Source organism: Bos grunniens, chromosome 9 (genome assembly GCF_055505025.1).
Source record: "Bos grunniens cultivar Pamir isolate PY7600 chromosome 9, Bosgru_T2T1.0, whole genome shotgun sequence".
Classification (NCBI taxonomy): domain Eukaryota; kingdom Metazoa; phylum Chordata; class Mammalia; order Artiodactyla; family Bovidae; genus Bos; species Bos grunniens.
Genome location: NC_141173.1, coordinates 70,280,721 through 70,303,558, shown reverse-complemented (window position 1 = coordinate 70,303,558; position 22,838 = coordinate 70,280,721). Strand labels below are relative to the sequence as shown.

At 38.5% G+C, this 22,838-nt stretch overlaps 1 protein-coding gene across 7 annotated transcripts in view; it reads right to left on the bottom strand.

Annotated features, from left to right (window-relative positions):
* Positions 1–22,838, bottom strand: part of AKAP7 (A-kinase anchoring protein 7) — a 123,252-nt gene that overhangs the window by 52,435 nt on the left and 47,979 nt on the right. For 6 of the 7 annotated variants that reach the window (XR_015132394.1, XR_015132395.1, XM_086316534.1 and 3 more), the window contains one exon: positions 2,836–2,983. The exons of the other annotated variant lie outside the window; for it this stretch is intronic. Coding sequence is in view for 4 of the 6 variants with exons in the window: in XM_086316534.1 (XP_086172660.1) it covers positions 2,836–2,983 (148 nt within the window). In the remaining 2 variants the exon portion in view is untranslated. The remainder of the gene's footprint in view (positions 1–2,835; positions 2,984–22,838) is intronic. 7 annotated transcript variants of the gene reach the window in all.

Genomic DNA, 22,838 nt, shown 5'->3' with positions numbered 1-22,838 from the left:
AAGGGAGACCTGGGTTTGATTCCTGGGTTGGGAAGATCCCCTGGAGGAGGGCATGGCAACCCACTCCAGTATTCTTGCCTGAAGAATTCCATGGACAGAGGAGTCTGGTGGGTTACAGCCCATGGGGTTGCAAAGAGTCACAAAAGACTGAAAGACTTTCACTTTCACACTGATAAGAATGGTCATCATCAAAAATCTATTATACAAACAATAAATGCTGGAGAGGTTGTGAAAAAAAGAGAACCCTCCTACACTGATGGTGGGAATGTAAACTGGTACACCCACTATGAAGAACAGTATGGAGACTCGTTAAAAAACTGAAAATAGAGCTACCATAAGATCCTGCAATCCCATTCCTGGACATATATCAGGAGAAAACCATAATTCAAAAAGATACATGCTCTCCAGTGTTCACAACAGCATTATTTACAACAGCCAGGACATGGAAGCAACCCAAATGTCTATTAACAGAGGAATAGATAAAGAAGATGTGGAACACAGACACAGTGGATTATCACTAAGCCACAAAAAAGAGAAGGAAATAATGCCACTTGCAGGAACATGGATGGACCCAGAAATGGTCGAACTGAGTGAAGCAAGTCAGACAGAGAAAGACAAATACCATATGACAGATATCATTTATATGAGGAATCTAAAAAAAAGGGTACAATTGTACAAATGAACTTATCTACAAAACAGAAATAGAGTTACAAATGTAGAAAACAAACTTATGGTTACCAGAGGGTAAAGGAGGGCGAGGGATAAATTGGAAGATTGGGATTGACATATACACACCACTATACATAAAATATGTAACTAATAAGGAGCCATTGTATAGCACAGGGAACTCTACTCAATACTCTGCAATGGCTTAAATGGGAAAAGAATCTGAAAAAGGGGAAATACATATATATATATATATATATATATATATATATAAAACTGATTCACTTCACTGTACACCTGAAACTAACACAACATTGTAAATCAACTATACTCCAATAAAAAAACTTTTTTAAAGATAATACAAAAAAATCTGAACAAGAAATGAAACTTACAAAGAAAGAGTCCTGAATCCTGCCCAATATTTTCTGCTGTAAAACTCAGGTAAGATCAAGAAAATCAGTAATTATCCACAGCAAATATAAGACTCTAGTGTGTATTAAAATTGGTTAATGATTATAAAATAATTATCATTTTCAATGTCGACAGTAATGTTCAGAATGGTAGGAGAATACAGATTATATGCAACAGGCAAAAACCATTTTTTAAATAATCTTAATGATCCATATGGGTGAAATTTGAAAGAAGCTAAATTGCTCTGAGTTAGAAAAGGATGAGAGATAAAGAGCCTGAGAGAAAAAGTCGAGAGAAATTGCCTGGGATAAGGGGAGTTTTAGAAACCGAGCTGGAAAGGAGCAGTAAAAGAAAATTCAGTGAGTGGAGCATAGTAATTTGGGGTGAGCTGAACAGAGCTGTGTAATGGCAATATTGGCGATCCATGCTGTGAGCTGCATAATGCAAGCCCACAATACCTTCAGTAAAATCTACATGTTGCTCTTTTTTAAAAAAATAGGAGTGGGAGAGGCAATGAAGCACTGAGTTCTCCTTCAAGGCTGGCCTAAAGTAATTACAGACAAGATATGGAAAGCTAGCCAAAATCTGTATTATGCAAGAAGGATTTAAATTTGCTTTTTACAGTGAACCTAAAGAGAAATGTTTGGTCCGCATCAAAACTTTGATGGAAGCCAGCTCTCCTACAGAGGTTCTGAAAACAAAAAAGTCTTCCTTAAAACACACTTGACATGTTTCAGAACACAAAATTCAAATGACATACTGAATATCTTCTGTTTAAGAGGGCTAAGATCTTTGGAAGGTAAAATGGCTTCTCTGATGAGAATTTAGAAATAAAAGTGTCTTCTTGAACATTTTAAAAATACTTTCTGTATAAAGATTCTTTCAGGATGTATATTTCCATAGGTTTTCTTCAAGCTGACCTTGATGGTGGCAAGAAAGTACCTTGGTTGAAGACCCTTGAGATATTTAGATACATGTTTTTATCTTCTCTATTTTCACATCACTTAAAAAGTATACAAATGATGTTGTCTTGAAGTTCACAATTTTGTAAGAAGATTGCCCAGCTTGAAACAGTAAATTTCAAACACAACAGATCAGGTTCCTTTGAAAGACAGCCACATTGCAAACGAGAAATACCCCTGTTCTAGTTTTTCACATTCTTCTTTTGGTGTACATGCTCTGTACTTGGAAACATAACTGTGTATGAATCTGTCTCATCACAAGCCATCTCCCTCATAAGATGACAGAGCATTTATGCATGAATCTTGGTCTCCCCTCAAAACATATTTTTCTTAAGGAAAAAATTGAAAGACAAGTTTTCGATCTCTGCAGGCCACCTATGCTTTTTCTTCTCAGAGTGAAACTTTCTGGCCTGGCACAGTCTATTCCTAATTAAAAGCAGCAAAGATGAAAATAGCTGTCACAGAAGGCTGTGATCATATAGGCCTTCACTGATGAAAATGCTTTTTTCATATTCACAAAATAAAATTACACTGAAATGAATTTTGAATCAACATTTCAAGACTTCATGATGATTATATTTTAAAGCACAGAAGCATAAAAACTATTGGTACTGAAATCTTGACTGATAAATATAAATAATAAATATGTTCCACAAAATTTTTAATGTATTATTGTCAAAACATAATGTTTAGGAAAATATGGCACTGAGAAAAACATACAACACAAACATTTGCCAAAACAAAATGACGCTGAAGAAATCAAAACCAAAGATAATAATTTTTAAATGCCACTCACCAATCACAATTGAAGACTCACAGTGATAATAGCCATTACTTTGCTTTTTCTTCAGCATGGAGCAAAGATCTATACAGTGTACCACTTCTTCTCCAAATCTATGGCCGATAAATTTTTCATATAATTTGGGGTCTATTTTTTTCACTCCCTTGAAATGACAAGACAAAATCACATCAATCAATCATTTCATTTAGGCAACCAATTCATATCTTTATCACTTTCTTAGAACCTGATAGTACATTTTGATATACAGTCTTGCCTGCTGGCATCTGAAAATGGATGCCACAAAATTGCTGTAAAGTTGTTTTTAAAGTCTCTCTGCCTGGAATGAGTTGTATTTTTTTTTTTTAAATTGAAGAATGTTGAGCAAAATTAATAAGGTATATCAAGTTGAAATTTGAGGTATCAAGGAAGAGTAATCATCTCCAAAGACAATGGAGAAATGGGAGAAATTTTCAATGACATGGAATGTAACATTTTATAGTGTGTAGAACGTAACATTTGCATCCATTTTAATAAATGGATGCAATTTTTAAACTCCTTATGTAAGAATCATCTGAAAGACAATTAAAGGCTATTCCAATTGGAGTCAATAGGTCTTTCAAGTTTTCCTCTACCTGCACCTCCTGATTCTGTGTGCTTTCATAGCAGAAATAGGGCTTGTTGTTGAAAAATTAGTAACTTGGTAGTTCCCCCAAACATGGGAAAGAATGTCTCCCTCTCCCCTTACTATACATGGTCCTATACCTGCCTCATAGTCCCAAAACACAGTCGTTGAGATGAAGATATAGTACTTTACAGGGCAGGTTTACTAGCTGGCCATGTGCAAACTTTTCCTTTAAATGTGTGTGTGTGTGTGTGTGTGTGTGTGTGTATATATATATATACATATATATTTACATTGCCCTGGAAATATCTGTCATTTCTAAAACTCAGAAAATATAAAGAATATAGAAAAAAAAAGGAAATGAAAAATCATTTATGACCCTGTTATTTATATATTAACACATTAACCCTGTGATATATATATTCTTCAAGTCTTTCTCTATGCATGTATGTTATTTTCAAATTATACTTATATAAAGTAAAGTAAAGTAGCTCAGTCGTGTCCGACTCTTTGCAACCCCATGGACTGTAGCCTACCAGGCTCCTCTGTCCATGAGATTTTCCAGGCAAGAGTACTGGAGTGGGTTGCCATTTCCTTCTTCCTTTATATATACTTATATAAATCTAACTAAAGTATAATTAGAATATGTACTTTCCCTTTTTATTCACAAAAATCACCAAAAATTTTTAAATGCAGATAGAAAAAAAATTAAAATCACACCAAACTACTACTAAAATTTTATATATTTTATTTTTCCTATGCATGAGTTGTACCATGAGTAGCATTTGATAATAAGCTTTTTTCAGTTAATATGACAATATTGATAAGTAATAAATAAATGTGAAAAATATTTCTATATAGTATTCCATTATATGGAGATACAATTTATTCACTCAATTCTTTATTGTTGAACATGTTTATTGTTGAACTCTCTCCGAGTTAAGATCCTACATGCCTCAGCCAAAAAAAAAAAAAATATATATATATATATAAAACATATTTTTGTTGAGCTATGTGTTTCAACTGAGCTCCTGATCTTTCCTAACCACTTCACTCAGACTTCCCCACCTCAGTTAACAGCAACCATGTTCGACTTGATCAGGCTGAAAACCCTGGGGTCATCCTTGATTCTCCTCTTTCCCTTAGCCCTACTTCCAATCAGATCATGTTGGTTCTACCTTCAAAACACACCCAGTTCTCACCACTCCCCTGCCACCTCTGTCCAAGCACTTGTTTCTTTCACCTGGATTATCCCAAGAGCTTCCTGACTGTTTTCTCTTTGGAAGTCAAACTGATCCTATGAAAACATACACCCAGATCATGTCATCCTCTGCTCAAAATTCTCCAAAGGGTCTCCATTTTTCTCAGAGGAGCCAAACTGCCCCAACCCGCCTGCAGGGTCCTGATCTGCTGTCCCTGGACCTCGTGGGCCTCGTGTCCACCACTCTCGCCTTCATCCCTCAGCAGCCTCCCCAACCTCCTCACTCTTCTGTGAACAAGCCAGGTAGAGCCTACCTCACAGTCCCTGTGCTGCCTGTCCCTGCTTCCTGAAATGCTCCTCCCCAGATATCTTCATCGTCCATCCTCATCTCCTTTAATTCTCTCCTCAAATATTACTTTCTTAATAGGGCTTCACTTATTACCTTTTTATATAAAAAGATGCCTAAGAAATTGATGCTTTTGAATTGTGGTGTGAGAGAAGATTCTTGAGAGCCCCTTGGACAGCAAGGAGATCAAACCAGTCAGTCCTAAGAGAAATCAACCCTGAATGCTCAATGGAAGGACTAATGCTGAAGCTGAAGTTCACAAACAGATGACCCATTGGAAAAGACCCTGATGCTGGGAAGGATTGAAGGCAAAAGGAGAAGAGGGCAGCAGAGGATAAGATGGTTGGATAGTATCACCGATTCATTGGACATGAACTTGGGCAAACTCCAGGAGATAATGAGGGACAGGGAGGCCTGGTGGGCTGCAGTCCATAGGATTGTGAAGAGTCAGATACAACTTAGCAACTGTACAACAATAGGGCTTCACTTAACCACACCATCCCTCCTCCCCAAGCAGCCCTCCCAAACCCTCTCTCTCTTTCTCCCCCTATACATACTTATGTTTCTCCATAGCACTTACCATCTTCTAACATATTATGTAGTTCATGTTTATGTCACTGTCTGTCTAGCTGTCTCTCTCCATTAGAATATGGAGCTCAAGGATTGTGTGGAGCTCAAGGATTTTTGTCTAATTTTTATTCTCTGAAATATATATCCTCAGTCCCTTATAGCTTATGGGCTTCCCTTATAGCTTAGTCAGTAAAGAATCTGCCTGCAATGCAGGAGACCCGGGTTCAATTCCTGGCTTGGGAAAATCACCTGGAGAAGGAAATAGTAACCCACTCCAGTATACTTGCCTGGAGAATCCCATGGATAGAGGAGCCTGGCAGGCTACACAGTCCATGGGGTCGCAAGAGTCAGACATGACTTAGCAACTAAACCACCACCATCCTCAGTCCCTAGAACAGTGCTTGACATGAAGCAGGGCTCGATAAGCAACTGTCACAAGTGCAAAGGAGGATAAAGTTTCAAGAAGAGAATAGCTGACAACATCAAATGCTGTTCATTCAGAGTTCAGCAAGAAAGAAAATGAATGGATTTCTTTTGATTTGGTGAGCAGAAGTCCATGAGGGACAGCAGAGCCTAATGCTGAGGGTCAGTTAGTGCATGAGGGCAAGTCCCTGCTTGGCCACTTCTCAGCCATGTGGCTTCATTTCAGTTTCCTTATCCATAAGATGAGGCTAACAATCATACCTACCTCTAAGTGCTATATGCACTAAATTAGTCAATTTATAAAAGTGCTTAAAACAGTGAAATATGGTAAATGCTATAATATATTGTAGATAATTATTATTAGGAAAGACTACTGAAAATCATAGGTAAGATCTCAGGGGGGAAAAGTTCTGAGTAAATGGAAACTGACCATCTTATTTCTCTTTCCAATGCTTTTTCATTTGTGTGTGTTTGTTGTGTGGGGATGGGATGGGGAAAGGGTGTCATTCATTCCCTTTGAACAGACAAAAGATCAGTGATAACTTAGCAGAAAAATTAAGACCTTCAATTTTCAAGATACCACTGCCAGCATTGTATGGCCACTATAATCTCCATTTCAGTTTTGTAAGATGTCACTATTTTTTAAAAAAAAATAAGGAATAAAGGAAACATAAAAGCTACTCTAATCTATTAGGCTAATTAATTTAGATTTAGCAAAAAGTAAGTACCAACTATTTTGTAAGAATTCTCCACAGATGACTTCCAACATGAATCTCAAGAAGCTATTTTTTACTGGAGAGTGAAATGAACTTAGTTCTTTAACCCATAACTTACAGAGAGAGCTGTGGTTCAAAGAGGCAGGAGACCTTAGGACGTACTAAAAGTTACATGCTCTGATCAGAAAACATCTTCAATAATAAAAGTATCCAGAACAGCTTTGTCTGTTATATAATATTAGCATGGTCCTTGTTCTCCAGGGAATTTTTTGTTTGACAATATATTTTGCAGGGCTTTTTTAAGGCTCTTTTGTCTCTTGTAAATATATTTCTTTTCTAGTAAAATCTATGTGAATTAGTCTCACTATCCAGCGGCAGCAAGTGGTATTTCTCCTTCATAATAAGGAAAGGACTTTCATTCAAAAAAATAAACAAGTACATCAAAATTGGGTATCTATAGAGTAAGATTAAGCAGCCTCTAATTTTCCAAATGGATCCAGAGGGTTCTCAAACTATTACCAGAGACATCAGACTGCAAAGCTATATTTTTAAAGCTAAAAAAGATGGTTTTCAGGTTTTGGACCACAAATTAGTCTTTGCTTCCCTTCTTCATAGCCCAGACACTTTCCAAGGTACCTCATCATTTAAAGAAAAGATGGAAGCTTAACATGTTGTTGTTGTTGAGTCTTTAAGTCATGTTAGACTCTTTGTGACCCCACGGACTGTAGCCCACTGTCCTTTCCATTTCCTTCTTCAGGGGATGTTCCCACCCAGGGATTGAATCCAGGTCTCCTGCATTACAGGCAGATTCTTTACCATCTGAGCCACCAGGGAAGCCCATAACATATTAGGAAAGTGCAAAGAAAAGCCTCAAAAATGGTTAGAGGCAGGAAAATCTGACCTGTAAAGGCTGAGAGAGTTGGGATTCTTTCAAACAACATGTAGGGTATCTTCAACAAAACCATGCTGAGGGTGCTGCATCCTGGAATGCTGAATATGCCTGGTGACTGTCTACTACTATGCTTGAAAATTATTTTTGCCTAATAAGGAACAGGGTGTATCTTTAAGGCTTTGTATTGATAACTGTAACCAATATAACTGACATCAATTATACATCATAACACTGAAGGAGAAAATAGGAATTTAAAGACAGAATGTCACACTTTGAAACAATAAATTAGTGACAAGAAACATCAAACAAAATTTGTTCAAGACTATCTTAATTAATCGTCAGAAATGACTGAAGTTTTACTTCCCTTTGGCCTAGTTTCGGGTATAGCTTAGGGAGAACTATCAGTGCTGTTCACAGCCACATGATAATTTCTGATACAGTGGACCATGAAACCCGGAGGGACTTCATTCTCGATTGTTACTTGGCACCCAAACAGCCAATACAGGAAAAATGCCATTGAGAGTGTATTTTTACAATCGTCTGATGGCTGCTTCTGATAACTCATGGATATTATTTACTCAGGAAGCATTCATCATATCATGATGTGCAAAATTTAATATGTACCAAAGAGGGCTCAGTCTTATAAGCCTATGCATCCATCTCTATTTTCAATTTAGGAAGTAAACAGCCACAAAATAAGAAAATTCATATTAGTTAACAATCTGAATGTGAAAATCATTCAGCTAAGGTTCTGAAAGATAAAATATTTATTATTCAAATTTAGTTTCTACAACAAAGTTATTGTGATCAGAAAAACAATGGGATGCCAGTTTTGTTAAGAAGGTTAATTTTTTTATAATAAAAGATAATTTCATACTGTTACTTGTTATCTTATTATAATGATTACAACCTCCATGATGCAAAAATGTACAGGCTGCATATCAGACCAAAAAGAAAAGAAGTGTCCTTTTGAGGTTAAGTTTGATATTCCTGGAGCTCTGTTATTTTCCAATAGTTTATTTCTGTTACCCAGCAGCTATGAAAGAAATGCATGTTTTCTGTGATAATGGTATGAAATAAAAATTCAAGATGCAAATTAAGACTCAATCCAAACTGGCCTGTCATTTTAGGCATCAGCTGATAAAAGAATGGTAATCTTTTATGTTCATTTTCATAAGTGATAAAAAGTTATATATCTTTAGTGATATGATACCAGTGAGAAAACTAAAATTATTTTTTAAAGTGGGTTTTCAGTGACTTTCTGTTTCCCAGAGAGCCCACACATTTTATTTTTTCTTAATATTTATTCATCTCTCTGTTTCTTTATTTTGCTGTGCCAAATTTTAGTTGCAGCATGCAGGATCTAGTTCCCTGGCCAGGAATTGAACCTGTGCCCCCTGCATTGGAAACATGGAGTCTTAGCCACTGGACCATCAGGGAAAGTCCCTAAACTTATTCTTAATGATCACTATTCCTAGTGAAAAGTTACATATTGGTAATTCAAAGTTATAAAAAGATTCTCTATCCACAAGGGGCTTCCCTGAAGCAAATCTTACTTTACAATTCTTAATGACTCTGTCTCTTGGCAAAACTACATTTTTCACTTATTTGTACTGTTTTACTTCCATCTTTCCCCGGATACAGACACTTGATGACCTCCTTGTCAGCTATAGTCTTTCCCTCAGCCCCTCTCAGTGGGAAAAACGGAGACCCCTCCCATTCAGGCTCAGTCCATCCAAGCCTGTTCATGACAGGGACGGAAAGACATGAGGAGTCTCCACCGCACAGCCAGTGTGTTCTCGAATAGCATGGTGGTTTCAGATCCAGTGCCTAGCATCCCTGGCTGAGAACTGCCTTGCAGCTTTCCCATCTCCTCCTCCTGCTGCTCTCAGCCTGCCTGTCAGCCTGGGCTGTGCCTGGACCCTCTGTCTAGCAATGCCTATTTCCTCCCTGGCTGGAGCCCTAACACCCTGCCTCAGGCCTGTCAGTAACTTCAGAGATGAAAAAGTTAACGAGTGATGGGAAATAGAAAAAACAGTTCTACTTTGCTCATTGATCTGTACCAATCTGAAAAAAAAAAAAGTGATGCTTTCTACCATCAGTTTCACAATACTAGAAAATACTCCCATAGTATTCACTATGTACAGGCACTACTCTAAGAACTTATTAGCTCAGTTAATAACTGCAATAACCCTCTGAGATTAGTACCATTATTATCCCCCGATAAGGAAACTGATTCACAGAGAAATCAGGTCACTTACTGACGGACACACAGCTAGTAAGAGGGAGGGCTTGGACTCAGATTCAGGGTAAGTGGAGAACACAAATAAATTGAAAAAGAACAGAATGACAATATTCAAGCTCTTTCACTATTTAAAAGATTAAAATTCTAAGAATACTAATCATTCTTAAGATATAATCATATATACTATCATTGCTAAAACCAATGTGAAAATTGCCTTGAGAATTTGTAGCATCTAAAACACCTACATTTAATATGCTGCATTAGTATTAATAAATAGAGTGATAATTATACATCCATAGTAAATGAATTTTATAAAGGGAGATGGCAAAGAGTTTGTAATGTTACTTACACACAGTAAAAATTATCCAAAGTATCCAGACTGTAAGAAGAATTCCTCTACTGCTAACATGCAAATAATCAACTAAAACACTGGCAGAGATTATCTGCATTTTTTAAACCAGCTGTTTGTTTCAGCATCCAGTATTTCTCAGTTCTTCTTTTTAACTTACTTAATGCTAGAGCATCTATGCATCTCACCATGAGGCTTTTCAGAGAGGTCATCCCCTTAATCCCTCTATTTATATACTTGCGTTTAGCACTACTGCTTTGTTTAATCTTGAGGCTTTAGAGAAAGAAAAAGTAGAAACTCTTTACCCCAGCATTATATCTAACATTTACAATACTGCACCTTTCAGCAAGTAGTAAGTAAAAACAAAGCCACTACAGCTATGTTTTGAATCTGTTGTTGACACCTACTTCTCGCTGTCCTAACACTGAGAAGAGATGGATGATCCTTGGGGGTATCAAGTGGCAAGGAAAGCTGTCAGAGAAGAGGTGATAGACAACTCCCAGTAAAACAAGCCACTTCACAAAAAGCACCAAGAGAATATGCGGCATTGCTTCGTGGTATTGTTTTTATGAGTTGCTGGAATCAAAAAGATCAGAGGCAGAAACACGAATTTGGTTGCAGTTAGCCCATTTACACTGACTATGAATGTCATGTTAACCGGAAAAGAACATGTTGAGGGCACTCAGGGAAGTTCTCAAAGTCACAGACAATGCAAAAGCACAGGGACATTACAATACCTTTATTTACAACGCAGACTGCTCCCATCTAGGCTCATTCTTTGTCTACTTAGCAAACCTCAATTCCTCCTCAAGATTTCTCAAGTAGAGCATAAGAAAACATATGCTGTTTGGCCATATAACTGTTTCTGATATTTGCATGTGGCTTTTCTCATTTCTCATATGGAAAACTCAGCAGTGGCCACAAGACTGGAAAAGGTCAGTTTTCATTCCAATGCCAAAGAATTTCAAACTACTACACAATTGCACTCATCTCACACGCTAGCAAAGTACTGCTCAAAATTCTCCAAGCCAGGCTTCAACACTACATGAATCGTGAACTTCCAGATGTTCAAGCTAGATTTAGAAAAGGCAGAGGAAGCAGAGATCAAATTGCCAACATCCGTTGGATCATCAAAAACACACAGGCGTTCCAGAAAAACATTTACTTCTGCTTTATTGACTATGTCAAAGTCTTGACTGTGTGGATCACAACAAACTGTGGAAAATTCTTCAAGAGATGGGAATACCAGACCCCCTTACCAGCCTCCTGAGAAATCTGTATGCAGGTCAAGAAGCAACAGTTAGAACTGGACATGGAACAACAGACTGGTTCCATATAGGGAAAGGAGTACGTCAAGGCTGTATACTGTCACCCTGCTTATTTAACTTATATGCAGAGTACATCATGAGACATGCTGGGCTAGATGAAGCACAAGCTGGAGTCAAGATTGCCAGGAGAAAGAAACATCAATAACCTCAGATATGCAGATGATACCATTCTTATGGCAGAAAGCGAAGAACTGAAGAGCTTCTTGATGAAAGTGAAAAGAGGAGAGTGAAAAAGCTGGCTTAAACCTCAACATTCAGAAACCTAATATCATGGCATCTGGCCCCATCACTACATGGCAAATAGATGGGGAAACCATGAAAACAGTGACAGACTTTATTTTGCGGGGGCTCCAAAATCAATGCAGATGGTGACTGCAGCCATGAAATTAAAAGATTCTTGCTCCTTGGAAGAAAAGCCATGACCAGTCTACATAGCATATTGAAAAGCAGAGACACTACTTTGCCAACAAAGGTCCATCTAGTCAAAGCTATGGTTTTTCCAGTAGTCATGTATGGATGTGAGAGTTGCACTATAAAGGAAGCTGAGCGCCAAAGAATTGATGCTTTTGAACTGTGGTGTTGGAGAAGACTCTTGAGAGTCCCTTGGACAGCAAGGAGATCCAATCAGTTCATCCTAAAGGAAATCAGTCCTGAATATTCACTGGAAGGACCGATGCTAAAGCTGAAATTCCAATACTTTGGCTACCTGATGGGAAGAACTGACTCACTGGAAAAGACCCTGATGCTGGGAAAGACTGAAAGCAGGAGGAGAAGGGGACAACAGAGGATGAGATGGATGGCTTCACTGACTCTATGGACATGAGTTTGAGTAAGCTCCGGGAGTTGGTGTTGGACAGGGAAGCCTGGCATGCTGCAGTCCATGGGGTTGCAAAGAGTCAGACAGGACAGAGTGACTGAACTGAATTTTTTCATTTCAATGAAGCAGAGACTCATAACTAAGGCATCGAGGAATGCTCCCTAGACAGCCCAATCTCAGCTGGAACCTCAACTCCCCTTGATCAAAGTCCAGCTGTGTTCTTGGCTCAGTGCAGCCTAGGGTTACTCAAGTGTAAACAAGTTATATCCTACTCCTCCTAATCACATCTGTTTTCCTAATATTTTGCTCTTTGGAGCAAATAATAACATGTTCTCCTGAATTTACCAATGTAACCATTTATTTCTATAAACTAAAGATAAAACATAAAATATCCAGTCACCAAATTTCTTCCCAAATACGAACTATAAACTTATAACTCTATTTAAGATGTTTTCATTCTTCATTGCAATAGCTTTCCATTTAATCAACAGTTCTCTCAACATTAAGTAAGTAAATATCAGCAAGTCACTGGTGCAAGAAATTCTCAGGATGTTGACGACGAAAAATGACAGTGAAGCTGTTCTGCAAAAGCTCATTCAGAAATAAGTTCATGAAAAATCCTAATGAATAATTTTAACTTGTCCTGTAACACTGGCCTATATACTGCAACATATATTATGGTTGAATGTGTTCTGCTTTTATAGCCTAGAGATCAGAAGTATGGAATCATTCATATAAATTGATTGGATTATCCACAGACAGAATTTTAGACCAAACTATAGCTTCAGATCCAACCTAAATGAGAACTGAAAACTCAGACAATGTAGCAGGGATTATATATACACTGGCAAAATCTTTTATATGCATCCATAGACATCATTGGTGCTCAGTAAGATTGAAGGCAGGAGGTGAAGGGGACAACAGAGGGTGAGATGTTTGGATGGCAACACAGACTCAATGGACATGAGTTTTGGTAAACTCTGGAAATTGGTGATGGACAGGGAGGCCTGGCGTGCTGCAGTCCATGGGGTCACAAAGAGTCGGACACGACTGAGTGACTGAACTGAAATGAACTGAACTGATAAACATCACTTGGCTTACAAGTCAACATTCAGAAAACTAAGGTCATGGCATCTGGTCCCATCCCTTCATGGCAAATAGATGGGGAAACAATGGAAACAGTGAGAGACTTTATTTTGGGGGGCTCCAAAATCATTGCAGATGGTGACTGCAGCCATGAAATTAAAAGATGCTTGCTCCTTGGAAGAAAAGCTACGACAAACCTAGACAGCATATTAAAAAGCAGAGACAGTAGTTTTCCAACAAAGGTCCATCTAGCCAAAGCTATGGTTTTTCTAGTAGTCATGTACGGATGTGAGAATTGGACTATAAAGAAAACTGAGCATCAAAGAATTGATGCTTTTGAACTGTGGTGTTGGAGAAGACTCTTGAGAGTCCCTTGGACTATAAGGAGATTCAACCAGTCCCTCCTAAAGGAAATCAGTCCTGAATATTCATTGGAAGAACTGATGCTGAAGCTGAAACTCCAATACTTTGGCCACCCGATGGGAAGAACTGACTCACTGGAAAAGACCCTGATGCTGGGAAAGATTGAAGACAGGAGGTAAAAGGGACGACAGAGGATAAGATGGTTGAATGGCTTCACTGACTCTATGGACATGAGTTTGAGTAAGCTCTGGGAGTTGGTGATGGACAGGGCAGCCTGGCTGATAGTTTGCTGATAGTTAGGATGACAGTTTGCCAAAGATCATAAACACTGGCATATTCCGCTTGCTTTTCTGCTCTACCCAGTATGTTCATCACCCAGGAAACCTAGACTAGCCAAACCTGACACCGTTACCTGCATGTAGACCTCATCCCCATTGTGTACAATTTAAGCACATGCCTGTAGGGATATACCTGATAGAAAGTTACAATCTGTTGGGAAATATGTTTCACGTGATTTTTGTATCCACTCAGCTAATTACCAGGAGACTACTGCCCCCATATCTGCACTGGAAATCAAGAGCACAAGGTCCTGTTTATGATTCTCTTGATTATCAGGATAGGTCAGGGAGGACGAGGAGCAAGATGGAATCCAAAGGGACCAAGTCATGAAAACAGGATGGAGTATGAAGGTGGGGGAGGAGGGATGCTGCTAAAGGTCCAGGACCACTAGAGAAAGTCATGGAACATTCTCCCAGGTAATGGCTGATTAAGATCTCACAGCTGTGCTGGAGACAAAAGTGAAACCACTCTGAATGAAATGTTCTGCTCTAAATAAAGTTATGTAACAAATCAGAATCAAATTCAGCTGTAGAGAAGGCTATAGCCAAGGAAGGAAGAAAAGTACCTTCACACACTGGCCATCAGCTTGAGGTCAATGTAAAGACACGATGTACTTATAAGGCCTTAAAGATGGGTCTCCAAAATGATGTCATAGAGTTTACTAACAATTAAAAACGTTGGACTTCCCTGGTGGTACCGTGGATGGAAATCTGCCTGCCAATACAGGGGCCATGGTTTCGATCCCTGGTCCAGGAAGATTCCACAGGCCACAGAGCAACTAAGCCTTTGCACAAAAACTACTGAGACTACGTGCTGCAACTACTGAAGCCCATAAACTAAGAGCCCGTGTTCTGTGAAAAGAGAAGCCACTGCAATGAGAAGCCTGCACACTCCAACTAAACAGTAGCCCTGCTTTCCGCACCTAGAGAAAGCCCAGGAAAGGAAGGCCGAGCGCAACCAAAAATAAAATAAATAATATATAAAATGTTGCTATAGGTGATACGAGCTAGATGTCTTAAGTCTTTAACTACAGATAATGTGAATTTTTGCCCTTGCAAAGAGAAAACAGCAATATTATTCATCTTTAATTTATAGGGCTTATCAGTTGGAAGAATTGAGTAATTTAGTATTATTCTGTTTTTGAGGTACCTTTCCTTGGCAGAATATGGTTCTAATAAATGGTCAAAGTAAATCCTTTGATATTTAGGATTGGAAATAAAATTCCAGTGTAAACTAGTTTGCTGCTGCTGCTGCTAAGTCGCTTCAGTCATGTCTGACTCTGTGTGACCCCAGAGATGGCAGCCCACCAGGTTCCTCTGTCCATGGGATTTTCCAGGCAAGAACACTGGAGTGGGGTGTCATTGCCTTCTCCAAAACTAGTTATACATCTGCATGACTCATTTGAAAAGACCTTGATGCTGGGAAATATTGAGGGCAGGAGGAGAAGGGGACGACAGAGGGTTAGATGGTTGGATGGCATCACCGACTCAATGGACATGGGTTTAGGTGAACTCAAGTGATGGACAGGGAGGCTGGATGTGCTGCGGTTCATGGGATCACAAAGAGGACACGGGGACTGAGTAACTGGACTGAACTGAAGGCTAACTCATGCAACTCTAATTACCTCAAATACCTCATTATTGCATCTTTTAATCCTAGCTCTAAAACTCTGTTTTTTTTAATGGCATTTAAATCAGAATCTTGCCTTGGGATACAAATGCTCGACAGTAAGTAAACTGGCCAGTGAATCTGTATGTTTGAAGAAAAGGTATCATTTAAGCCTGAATGATCAAGACCAGCGTTGCCTAAATGATGTGCTAAAACATGGGAGATGAAAAAAAGGCCACGCTTATCAAGTACATTTAGGAAATGATGCTCAGGTAGGATGTATAATGTTCAAAATATTCACTGCCCTTCTTGTGGTGTCCTTTGCTGCAAGTGGGTTTTATATCCTGCTCTGTTGAACCCGGAAAGGACCATGTGACCTTCTTTGGCCAATAAGACATGACGAGGAATGACGTGCGTCACTTCTTAGCAGAAACTTTCAGCTGTTTATCACCATCTCTCTCTTCCTTCAGTCAAAGGCCAGTGAAGTCCTAGATGTAAGCTGCTAAACCAAGGTCTTGAATAAAGACAACGTGCAACAGAACCACAGATGACCCAGCGGCAAAAAATTAAACTTTGTTGTTAGAAGCTCTTAAGGTTCACAGTAAACATTCACGTTTTGGAGATCCTAAGAAATCCTGAAATAAAGACTCAGATTAACTTTAACCCATCACTGCTAACATGCACTTGATCACAGAATCCTTACCTCACATAAAATCCTGAGAGATGTCCTGAGATAAAATTTTCAGGAAATGTCAATGAAAACACTTATTTCAAATCTCCATTCCACTCTGCACAGACTTAATAATATTAGGTTGACTGGGTCATTTCTTCTAGAGTTTTCAAATTTTTCAAAATCTCTTAACAGAATAAAGGTCAATCAGGAAGCCATTTTGGTATTTTGACATGAATCAAATTCCAGAATTCTTCCTTAAAAATAATATTGCTTTCTGCTTATTATTTCCTATATATTTCAATGTTCAAAGATGTATAAATTACTGAAAGGTTACAAATGAACATTTAGTGAGTCTACTTTTGAAGACAGCATTTCCAATTTTTAAACAATTAAAAGGCATACTTAGGTTTATCTCAAAACACAGAAACAGACAACAGAACAGCATGAAGCTGAAAAATGCCTTAGAAACAAAACTGAAGTCAGTTGCTATATATAGTGCTCTGACACACAATAGATGACACAGTTGACTAATGGCACCTAGACTCTCAGAAGAAATTACAATTCCATCTCACAGTAGATTGCACCACTTTTTTAGCTTTAAAAAAATTAAAACAAAAAGAGATACTGTATTGTGTTTTCACTTATTGATTTTTAACTAAGAAAAATCCAAAGAGAATTCCATATTATAGCTTCAGAACTAAGTGCACTTGATAATATGAAAAGAGACTCAAAAACAACTAAAATTTTTAAGTTGTTAGGCATTGGGAGATTCAGGAATAGGTTACTGAAACAATCTGCTTTAACGTCAGTTCAGTTGCTCAGTCACGTCCAACTCTTTGCAGCCCCAAGGACTGCAGCAAACCAGGCTCTCCTGTCCATCATCCACTCCCAGAGTTTACTCAAAAGTAAGCTTTTGAGTCACCATCGAGTCAGTGATGCAATCCAACCATCTCATCCTCTGTCATCCCCTTCTCCTCCTGCCTTCAATCTTTCTCACATCAGGGTCTTTTCTAATGAGTCAGTACTTCGCATCAGGTAATCAAAGTGTCAGAGCTTCAACTTCAGTATCAATCCTTCTAATGAATATTCAGGACTGATTTCCTTTAGGATGGGCTGGTTGGATCTCCTTGCAGTCCAAGGGACTCTCAAGAGTCTTCTCCAACACCATAGTTCAAAAGCATCATTTCTTCAGCGCTCAGCTTTCTTTATGATCCAACTCTCACATGCATACAGGACTACTAGAAAAACCATAGCTTAGAATAGATGGACCTTTGTTGGCAAAGTAATGTCTCTGCTTTTGAATATGCTAAGTTGGTCATAGCTTTTCTTCCAAGGACCAAGGGCCTTTTAATGTCATAGTTGCAGTCACCATCTGCAGTGATTCTGGAGCCCAAGAAAATAAAGTCTCTCACTGTTTCCACTGTTTCCCCATCTATTTGCCATGAAGGGATGGGACCAGATGCCATGATCTTCCTTTTATGAATGTTGAGTTTTAAGCCAGCTTTTTCACTCTCCTCTTTCACTTTCATCAAGAGGCTCTTCAGTTCCTCTTCACTTTCTGCCATAAGGGTGGTGTCATCTACATATCTGAGGTTATTGATATTTCTCCTGGAAATCTTAATTCCAGCTTGTACTTCATCCAGTCCAGCATTTCACATCATGTACTCTGCATATAAGTTAAATAAGCAAGGTGACAATATACAGCCTTGGCATACTCCTTTCCCAATTTGGAACCAGTCTGTTGTTCCATGTCCAGTTCTAACTGTTGCTTCTTGACCCACATACAGATTACTCAGAAGGCAGGTCAGGTGGTCTGGTATTCCCATCTCCTTAAGAAATTTCACAGTTTGCTGTGATCCACACAGTCAAAGGTTTTAACGTAGTCAATAAAGTACAAGTAGATGTTTTCTGGAACTCTCTTGCTTTTTCTATGATCCAACAGATGTTGTCAATTTGACCTCTAGTTCCTCTGCCTTTTCTAAATCCACCTTGAACTTCTGAAAGTTCATGATTCACATACTGTTGAAGCCTGACTTGGAGAATTTTGAGCATGTGTGAAATAAGTACACATGCTAGCGTGTGAAATAAGTACAATTGTACAATAGTTTGAGCATTCTTTGGCATTGCCCTTCTTTGGGATTGGAATGAAAACTGACCTTTTCCAGTCCTGTGGCCACTGCTGAGTTTTCCAAATTTGCTGGCATATTGAATGCAGCATTTTCACAGCATCATCTTTTAGGACTTGAAAGAGCTCAGCTGGAATTCCATTGTCTCCAATAGCTTTGTTCATAGTAATGCTTCCTAAGGCCCACTTGAGTTCACATTCTAGGATGTCTGGCTGTAGGTGAGTGATCACACCATCGTGGTTATCTGAGTCATGAAGATCTTTATTTTTACAGTTCTTCTGTGTATTCTTGCCACCTCTTCTTATATCTTCTGCTTCTGTTAGGTCCATACCATTTCTGTCCTTTATTGTGCCCATCTTTGCAAGAAATAATCCCTTGGTATCTCTTACTTTCTTGAAGAGATCTCTAGTCTTTCCCATTTTATTCTTTTCCTCTATTTCTTTGCATTGATCACTGAGGAAGGCTTTCTTATTTCTCCTTGCTATTCTTTGGAACTCTACATTCAGATGAATATATCTTTCCTTTTCTCCTTTGCCTTTTACTTCTATTCTTTTTTCAGCTATTTGCAAGGCCTCCTCAGACAACCACTTTGCCTTTTTGCATTTCTTCTTTTTGGGGATGGTTTTGATCACCACCTCCTGTACAATGCTACGAACTTCTATCCATAGTTCTTCAGGCACTCTATGTATCAGATCTAATCCCTTCAATCTATTTTCACTTCCACTGTATAATCCTAAGGGATTTGATTTAAGTCATACCTGAATGGTCTAATGGTTTTCCCCACTTTCTTCAATTTCAGTCTGAATTTGGCAATACGGAGTTCATAATCTGAGCCACAGTCAGCTCCTGGTCTTGTTTGCTGACTGTATAGAGCTTCTCCATCTTTGGCTTCAAAGAATATAATCAATCTGATTTCGCTATTGACCATTTGGTGATGTCTATGTGTAGAGTTATCTCTTGTGTTTTTGGAAGAGGGTGTTTACTATGACCAGTGTGTTCTCTTGGCAAAACTCTGTTAGCTTTTGCCCTGCTTCATTTTGTACTCCAAGGCCAAACTTGGCTGTTACTCCAGGTATCATCTCTTGACTTCCTACTTTTGCATTTCAGTCCCCTATGATGAAAAGGACAACTTTTTTTGGTGTTAGTTCTAGAAGACCTTGTAGGTTGTCATAGAACCATTCAACTTCAGCTTCTTCAATATTAGTGGTTGGCACATAGCCTTGGATTTTTGTGATATTGAATGGTTTGCCTTGGAAACAAACAGAGATCATTCTGTCATTTTTGAGATTGCACCCAAGTACTGCATTTTGTTGGCTATAAAGGCTATTCCATTTCTTTGAAGAGTCTTGCCCACAGTAATAGATATAACGGTCATCTGAATTAAATTCACTGATTCCAGTCCATTTTAGTTCACTGATTCCTAAAATGTCGATGTTCACTCTTGCCATCTCCTGTTTGACCAATTCCAATTTACCTTGATTCAAGGACCTAACATTCCAGGTTCCTATGCAATATTGTTCTTTACAGTATTGCACTTTATTTCCATTACCAGTCACATCCAAAACTGAGTGCTATTTTTGCTTTGCCTCAGCCTCTTCATTCTTTCTGGAACTATTTCTCCACTCTTCTCCAGTAGCATATTGGCCATACTGACTTGGGGAGTTCATCTTTCAATGTCATATTTTTTTTGCCTTTTCATACTGTTCACAGGGTTCTCAAGGCAAGAATACTAAAGTGGTTTGCCATTCCCTTCTCCAGTGGACCACATTTTGTCAGTACCTTCCACCATGAGCTGTCCCTCTTGGGTGGCTCTACATGGCATGGCTCATAGTTTTATTGAGTTAGACAAGGCTGTGATCCAAGTGATCAGTCATTCTCCTGTTGATGAATGTTCAGCAGTTAGTTGCAATATTGGAGTTCTCACAGGAAAAGATGAGCTCATGTCCTTCTACTCTGCCATCTTGTGAATCAGACTTGCTTTAACTTATACCAAGGATATTTCTAAGATCAGTTTTTGTCTGGAATAATAAAAGTCTGCTCTTACCAAGGGCACCTAAAGTGCCTTCTTTCAGAAAAGAAGACAGAGGCAGTGCAACCTGGCAGGCCCTCTTTTGTTGCATGCCTTCAGAGTCATGTGCAACTTTTGTGACCTAATAGATTGTAGTCCACCAGGTTCCTCTGTCCATGGGATTTCCCAGGCAAGAATACTGGAGTGGGTTGCCATGCCCTTCTCCAGGGGATCTTCCCTGCTTTCCCCAACCTCATCATCGTAGGGTCCAATAACTACCCTTCTGTCCTTAGCTATGTGCATATCAAACTCTGCACTCAAAGCAAACCAGTCCAAGTGAAAAAGGGAGCAAACAATTTCAAAGAAGATCATTTCTTTCATTCTAAAGTTCTCTCATTGTCTGACTTTGTGAAACACTGCTATAAGAAAGGGCCAATTAATAACCTATAGCTTTGATAGTTTAAGTGCTCTATTAGTAATTTGAAAGAGTTATAAAGCAGGAAAAATATCCAAGAAGTCCAAAAAATAATTTATGATTAAACACAACTGTTCTATTCATGAAAAGATTGCATTTATTGCTCAAAGAATCTGGATCTGCCTTAAGATGCATATTTGATTTGAAACTGGTCTTCTTCTGCCACCAAGTGTTAGCACATACTTCTAACAAACCAGTTTCTGCAATGTCAAATCACAGAAATACCAACACAAGGTCACTCAGTGTGAAAAATAAACCCAAAATAAAGCACTATAAAAAGCACTGACCGAAACAAATAGTCTAACCACGAGAAACAAACATACTCTGAAGAAATGATACAAACAAGTTGAATTTTAGCTATTCAGAGACAAAATAATTTAAAGAAGCTTTTCTGAGGCTTCATTCATTTGATTTAAAAAACTACTGTTTGAGACCCCGTGAACTGTAGCCTACAAGGCTCCTCCCTCCATGGGATTCTCCAGGCAAGAATACTGGAGTGGGTTGCCACTTCCTTCTCCAGGGGATGTTCCCGACCCAGGGATCGAACCCTGGTCTCCTGCATTGCAGGCAGATGCTTTAACCTCTGAGCCACCAGGGAAGCCCTTTGAAAACATAGTGATAATCAAAATAGCTTGAAGATATACAAAACTACTTTCAAGGGAATTCCCTGGCAGTCCAGTGCATAAGACTCCATTCTTTCACTGCTGAGGGTATGGGTTCAATCCCTGGTCAGGGAACTAAGATCCCGCAAGCTGCACAGCCCAGTCAAAAAAAAAAGCATACTACTTTTACTACTCCCTTATGAGATATATTCCACTAGAATTTCATGAAACTAAGAATATGGACAACTAACATATATATGTAAATGCCTCCTGGTGTTAGAAAAACATATAATTGTCAAAAAAAAAAAAAAAATCTTATGTTTCCCAGAATCTCAATTAGAAAACTTAATTCTCTAGTTTGAGAACCAGAATACCATACTGGAGCAGAGGAAGTTCCATATCAGGAAATTTGAAGGAGAGTTCTTTATTTGAAGGAGAGTTTTGTTTGCAGGGAATAAGAAAAGGCCAGAAGGATATACTAGTAATGGTACCTAAAAGAGAAATGATATTGGGAGGAAGGGAGTGAGAGATTGGTGATGAGGGAAAAAAATTTATCTTTCACTCTGTAGATCTTTATGTAGATAGATTTTTTTCAGTGAGCATATATTCATCTAACACTTTTATAATTAAAATAACTTTTAAAATATAAGTACTTGAAATGACACCAACTTCTTAATATGAGTGAAAAAAAAAAAATTCAATATCCCTCTACCCTGCCCCTTTTATTTCATTATCAACCTTAAGTAAACTGAATGTTGGTAATACATTCCATTATTGACTTTATCAATGGTCTCACCCTTGTAAATGAGTGGACCCAGAATGAAAACCCAGAAGAGAATTAGAGAAGAAAATAGATTCTGGATGGGGCTCTGCAACTGAGAACAGTGTGATCTCATTTCAGCTACTTAACCTCTGAGTCTCAGATCCCCTTTCTATAGAGTAAAAGGAGCAGACTCCGTGAAATCATTTGTCAAGAAATCACTTAAAATGCATGCAGTCTGAAATGTTGAAATATAAATTCTAGAGTTAATTTAAGCATCCCTTTGATAAACACCCTTGGGTGCTCTCATTTCAAAGTTAATAAAGACAGAAACATTTTGAAATGTGGGCATTACCTTCACCACTGATTTGTCATTCTGGGATTAAGTTTGAAACCACTGGGAAGAGGACAGTCCACGTGAAAGCAAGATAAGAAAGATAATGAGTAAAAGAGTAAACTGTCAGTCTAC